This window comes from Kryptolebias marmoratus, linkage group LG20, assembly GCF_001649575.2.
Source record: "Kryptolebias marmoratus isolate JLee-2015 linkage group LG20, ASM164957v2, whole genome shotgun sequence".
Lineage (NCBI taxonomy): Eukaryota > Metazoa > Chordata > Actinopteri > Cyprinodontiformes > Rivulidae > Kryptolebias > Kryptolebias marmoratus.
In genome coordinates, this window is record NC_051449.1 from 26,595,848 (window position 1) to 26,602,602 (window position 6,755).

General features: G+C 40.1%; 1 protein-coding gene across 3 annotated transcripts in view; it reads right to left on the reverse strand.

Annotated features, from left to right (window-relative positions):
- LOC108250420 (E3 ubiquitin-protein ligase RNF31) overlaps nucleotides 1–6,755 on the reverse strand; it is an 82,459-nt gene that overhangs the window by 33,469 nt on the left and 42,235 nt on the right. For all 3 annotated transcript variants that reach the window (XR_005234589.1, XM_037982056.1, XM_037982055.1), the window contains exons 9-13: nucleotides 5,769–5,941; nucleotides 4,091–4,324; nucleotides 3,823–3,999; nucleotides 3,531–3,698; nucleotides 1,612–1,797 (exon numbers count right to left, since the gene is read on the reverse strand). Coding sequence is in view for 2 of the 3 variants with exons in the window: in XM_037982056.1 (XP_037837984.1) it covers nucleotides 1,612–1,797; nucleotides 3,531–3,698; nucleotides 3,823–3,999; nucleotides 4,091–4,324; nucleotides 5,769–5,941 (938 nt within the window). In the remaining variant the exon portion in view is untranslated. The remainder of the gene's footprint in view (nucleotides 1–1,611; nucleotides 1,798–3,530; nucleotides 3,699–3,822; nucleotides 4,000–4,090; nucleotides 4,325–5,768; nucleotides 5,942–6,755) is intronic.

Sequence of the window (6,755 nt, forward strand, 5' to 3'; positions counted from 1 at the left end):
GGAACACTGGACCAGCTCTATACCCTTAGCAGGGTCCTTGAGGGTGCATGGGAGTTCGCCCAACCAGTCTACATGTGTTTTGTGGACTTGGAGAAGGCGTTCGACCGTGTCCCTCGGGGAATCTTGTGGGGGGTGCCCCGGGAGTATGGGATACCAGGCCCTTTGATACGGGCTGTTAGGTCCCTATATGACCGGTGTCAGAGCTTGGTCCGCATTGCCGGCAGTAAGTCGGAGCCGTAAGTAGAGCCGCTGCTCCTCCACGTCGAGAGGAGCCAGTTGAGGTGGCTCGGACATCTGGTGAGGATGCCTCCTGGATGCCTCCCGGATGCCTCCCTGGTGAGGTGTTCCGGGCACGTCCCACCCGGAGGAGGCCCCGGGGAAGACCCAGGACTCGCCGGAGGGACTATGTTTCTCAGCTGGCCTGGGAACGCTTTGGGATTCTCCCGGAGGAGCTGGCCCAAGTGGCTGGGGAGAGGGAAGTCTGGGTCTTCCTGCTTAGGCTGCTACCCCCACGACCCGACCCCGGATAAGTGGAAGACAATGGATGGATGGATAGATGGATGGATATTTGTATAAACACTTTTCTATGCATTTTTTTTACCTTTGTCAAACATTTCAACATGAACCATCAAAATAATCTTTTTTCCTCCAGTTTAGAGATGATGTACCTAACACGCATTCACATGCACAAACATATAGTATATGCACATTTTACATGCATACAGTAAATACAACAGGTAAAGTTAGACTTGCACACATGGCCCTATAAGTTAATCAGTCCCTCCTCAGCTAAATACTGCTTGGATTCAGTGTCTTTATATCTTTTTTAAAACCGGGTATTTGGACATTTCTGAGTTTCCAAACTAAGACAGCTTCACAGTTTTACTCCACAGATAGAAATACAAAAAGTTTTTATAGCCGTTCTAGCACCTATAATTTATCCTATTATTATTTATTCTAATACAGCTTCCATTTCTATCTAAAATATTTTTGGTATATGAACAGGTAAAAAGGTTGTGCCCTGCCTTATACATAATTTGAGCAGTTTTGAAAAGTGGGTAAATTGGATGGATGGATGGACGGACGGACAGATTTAACCAGATCAATGAAGTTTAGAGCATTTGATTTGTAGAATAACGTTTGTAAAAAAAAAAAGTTAAAAAAAATGAAGCAACTGGACTTCCATTCTGTAACTGAAGATGTTTCATTTTTTCAGTTCAAAACTGGGGAGTGTGGAGTTACAAGCTTTAAACTGAATGAGGTACTGTGTTTATGCAGCTAGATTCAAATGCATATTAATCTCACTGCGTTAGGGTCTTTGCTTGCCTGGCTCACAGAGGGATGTTTAGCCAGCCCTCATTTCCCTATCGACACACACATTCATACAGCACTCTACTACATCTCTACAAAGCTAATCTGAATAAATCATTCTATAGAGTCTAATAAGTACTTTAAACTCCATTCATATGAACATAATATGATCATTTTGGTCCTGAAAAAAATATCTCTTATCCTTGAGGTGTAGGTGCACAGCTGAGTCTTGTCCTGCAGCACTGGCTCTCATGTTGACCCAGCATTGCTTCATACAAAATATGGAGTCTGTGGTCTCACCTCTTTGTCAGGGTGATGGATATCGACAGGAGGTTCAGGTATGTCACTCCAAATTCGTTTGTGAAAGGGCTCCAGGAAGGGTCTCTGGAGAAGAGCCAGGGCTCCTCGGACCTCACCACCACTCTGCCTCAGAACATCATGACAGTGAGTTTCATCACTGAAACCCAGAGCACATATCTCCTTTACCTGAAAGAAGAAAATGCAGTGTGCTGAATGGCTTTGCTGAAATTTACTGAAGTTGATACAGAGTTGTTAATGTTAAGATGACAAGCAAAACTTAAACTGATATAAACAAAAAGGTAAAGTGAAACAAAGTTATCATAAGCTAAAACCAGCAGAACACAAGGTAAAACCAGTTGATATGCAGCTAAAGTCAGCTGATCAAAAGCTAAAACTATATAGATAGGTAGATCTTTATTGTCACTGTAAAGTTGCACTTTGTGCGGCAGCACAATGAAATCTGAGCACAGTCCTTCTCTCCCTCAGTGCAAACATGCAAAATAATAAAACAGTATACCATCTTAGAAGCAAGCACTATCAAAATACTAAAAAGATAACAATATTAAAATACTACAAAAAACAATACTGCATATACTGATAAAACAAGTTTGACATGCTTGAGTCAATCGTTTGCATTCATCGGTGCTATGGTTTAATTGTAAAAACTGTCCCTCACTCTGTTTGTCCACGCTTTCAGTGCCCTAAATCTCCTGCCAGAGGGCAGCAGCTCAAACACCCAGTCAAAATGATGTGTGCCCTGAGACAGCAGGTCTTATAGAGGTCCTTCAGGGAGGGAATAGGGTGGTCAATAATCTTTTGGGCCATTTTAAGTCTTTGCAGTGCTAGCTTGTGTGCAGCAGCTTCACTGGCTCCTAGTTAAACATCGGATCAATTTCAAAATCCTTCTCCTCACAATCAAGGCCATCTATAACATTGCTCCCTCATACCTTAATGAACCGTTGTAGAGTCACATCCCTGCTCATTCTCACAGATCCTCCTCCTCCATCCACTTTTCTATGCCACTCGCCTGCCCAACTTCCTTGGGGTTGAGAGCATTCAGCCATTTTGACCTTCACTTTTTGAAACTTTCCCCCAACATATCTGACTCTCTTCCACTTTTCAAATTCTATCGAAACCCATCTTTTCAAAATCGCACTTTCTGTTTGAATCACTGTTTCTGGATATTTGCATCATTTACTATTTTATGTTATTTTATTTTGTCATTTTTTATAGATACACTTCTTATCCAACATGTATGTTTTTGTAGATACAGTTTTAATAATGTATTTTTATTACTATTCTATTGCTTTTATTTTTGTAAGGTGACCTTTGTAAGGAGTGTTCTGAAGGGTACCTATTAATCAAATGAATTATTATAATGATTACAAGGAGTAGAAGGACAACCAGAAAAAGCGTAAAAACAAGAAAGGGATAAGGAGACATTAAAAAGGACAAAAAGACACATAGGGAGGTGCAAAGAGGGCATAAAAAGAGACAAATGAACACACAAGAAGACAAATACATAAAAAGGATACAATAAGATATAAAAAGAACACAAGGAGGCTTAAAAAAGACACAGGGAAACATAAACAAGAAAGCATAGAACAAGTATGCTGAAGTAGATTTCAAAGAGCACAATATTTTTGGAAGATTTGAAGAGAGTTATATGCATTTAAATTAAAATAAAATTGTAACTGAAGTTTAAGAACTCAAAAAGAATAAAAGTTACAAATACCAAAAGTTATAGCTGTAATGTCCTGACCAAGCTGAACGTTTGGAAACCTGAAAGGTTTAAATAGGCAAATGTATGCTGAAGTAGTTTCAGTCCAGGAAATGTATGGAAAACTAAAACCAGGAAAACAGAGTGAATGCTGATTCAGCAGTCACTCTACTAATAAAACATCTTCCCTTTTCATTACCTTGGCCAGTCTGTCTCTCAGAGCTTGTCTTGCAGCTTTTTCTGTGTTGCCCTCTGTTGACAGCCAGGCCTGCTTGGCTTCGGCTCTGGATAACCGAACCACACTTTTAACATCTGCAGAGTTGGTCTTTTCTCCTCCATGATCAGGTGGGATTTCCTTTGACATGTTCTGCATTAGATGAAGATTTATCAACAACAAAAACCCTTACAGAGAGTGACTGGCTGAGGGAAGTTCAGGTGTATTTTGTCCAGATTAAAAAGTCTTAAATCTGCACTAAAGGAAGCATACTAACAGCTAATGTCTTGTCAGAAACACACTGAAGGAATGATGTGGCAACCAACATCCTGATCTGGTCTAACATCAGAGGAAGATCAGTCTTTAGCCAGCTGCAGGACAAGATACTTCTCTCCCCAGTTACCCTGATGCTTGTGAAGACCTCCTCTGGATTCAGACCTTTCTTCTCACCAACCTGACACAAACATAAAGGACAAAAACACTCAAATACACTCTCACTATAAGTTTATATGAAGAGATCAACAAATGTCATGAAGGTGACTTGCTCTTATGAGCTGAACCAGCTTCAGCCCTTCCTCCCTCATCAGCCTCTGCCTCTGGGAGTCCAGGTTCCTGGGAGCCAGCTCTTTGGGTTTGACAGGCAGAGCAGGGACCCGTCTGACAGGTGAGGGGGGGTGAAGCTTTACAGGCAGGGGTGCAGGTTCTGGACGAGCCAGGTCGCACATTTCACACATTGTAGCAGGAGAGTAATTTAAATAGGTGCAAAACTGACATACCCACTGGAACAGGAACACAAAGACACACAGAGTTACAATAAAACACTAACCCTAACCCTAAATTCAAAACAGAATTTAAATTTTTACTTCTAACATACAAAGCTCTTAACAACCAAGCTCCAACTTATATTCAAGATCTTATTGCTCAATATTTTCCTAACAGAGCACTTCACTCTCAGACTGCAGGTTTACTTGTGGTTTCCAAAGTTTCTAAAAGTAGAACAGGAGGCAAAGCTTTCAGTTCTCAGGCTCCTCTCTTGTGGAACCAACTTCCTGTTTCTGTCTGTGAGGCTGACACTGTCTACTTTTAAGATTAAGCTTAAAACTTTCCTTTTTTGATAAATCCTATAGTTAGGGGTAGCTTGGGTTTCCTACGGTATCTCTTAGTTATACTGCTATAGGCTTAGACTGCTGGAGGACAAATTGACCTCATTGCCTCACTCTGCTGCTGTCTTTACTTGCTCTACTCTCTATGTTTGTATTTGATAATGCTTCTATCATTAACTAGTGTTTGTCTTTCTTCCCATAGAAACTCCTCCTGGACCAATCCTGTCCCTATCCTCTCAAACCCCAGAGGGTCTGGGTAGATGGCCACACATTTTGAGTTCTACCATTTATTCATAATCATTTGTTTAACAAGGCAAATCCCATCTCTTATTTAAGGGAGGCCTGGGCCTGAGGGCAGCCTAAACATGCATGTTTTTAGGAGGAAACTGGAGTGTGCGGCGAAAACCCACACAAACATGCAAACTTCACACAGAAAGACCTCAGGTCCAACCTGGGGCAGGAACCCAGGATCTTTTTGCTGTGCGGCAACAGTGCTAACCACTAAGCTGTCATACTACTTGAGGTTTCTTCCTGTTAAAAGAGTAGTTCCTTTCTACTGTTACCAATGTACTGCGGTGAAGTTAAGATTCAACAGTCTGATAACTTTTGGCTTTCATAATGTGTGTGCATGTTTTTGTACAGTGCCCTGAAAAGATGTTTTCTTGTAAATTGGTGATATATGAACTGAATTCAAATGGAATTGAAAGTCTTATAGATAATCAGAGTTATTGCTGGTAAAGGAGGTTCTACAAGCTGCTTGTTCAGGGGCTTGAACAACTCTACTCCCAGCTTTAACATTTTGTTTTTGTTAAACATGGTGGAATCTGTTGTGTTTTTTTGTTCACTTGAGGTTAGAGTTTAATAATCTTCGAACCTAATAAAGACCAGATCAGCTTTATTACATTTTGACATATAAAACTTCAAAACTTTTGTTTTCCTACGACTGCATGTTGGTTTTTAAATTCTTCTTTAATTTTTTTGCCAAAGTCAAGAGTTTGTTTTATTGAGCTAGGAAGCTATTGATTAATCTTTTCTACCTTTTATAAGTTTAACTGTCGTAAACCTCAAACATTAACAGTCAGTCTTGTGATTCTCTGGTCTGTGGCTTGTACTCACTGACCTGACTATCAGGATCACCGGGCATGCCCAGAACAGGTGCTGGCGGTCTGGGAGGCGTGATCGGCAGGTGTGATGAGGTCACTGGAGGGCGTGTGGCCAGTCGAGGTCGTTCACACACCTCACACAGAATACTGCTGGCTGCATTCACCATGGTGCAGCTTTTACACTGCCACTCTAAGACACCATACAATACAACTTATTGATGTTGTTTTCTTTAGTGAAAATTCTCACATAAGCACATACTGCACACCAACCTTCAATCAATGGCTGGGGCTGTACATTAATATAAAATAATACACAAGGACACTTTATATTTTCTGTACAAAATCATTCATTGAAGTGGCAATGAAACTGTTGTGCCTCTAGTTTGGTCTGCTACGCCAGCTGATGTGACCTCCAATCATTCATAAGGAAACAATCTCAAATAATGTGAAATTGTAAAGGTTGCACTTTTCCTGAAAAAAAAAAAAACGTTTAAAAGATATAAGGATGAGAGTCAATTGAAGGAGAGTATTTTTGAGGGGAAAAAAAAATCAAGCAAGGAGAATATTAAAGCAAAACATATGAATATGCATTATTTTCAACCTTTGATCGCTGAATTTAGTTGTAATCAAAGACAATGAGTATTTGCTGTTTTATAATAGAATGTTTATAAAAACCCAAATGAGTTTAAGTTACATTAGGCCCCAAACAATAATTGAATAATGTTGAAACTGTGTTAGAAGCATAAAAACATCAAATCAAAAACAATGACAGCTATTATGGTAATAAAACTAACAAAATAATAAAAATAAAAAAATGAATGACTGAAATGAAAACTAGTCAATGCTTGTAAATTTTGTTTAAGAGTTATTACACACACACATATCTCAGACAGTGGGGAACAGAGGACGAGGTGCTGGAGGTACCATCGTGGGAGGACAAGCCCTTACATGGGATGTACCACCGACAAATAACTGAAGTGGCTGATATCAGGAAATCCTACCAA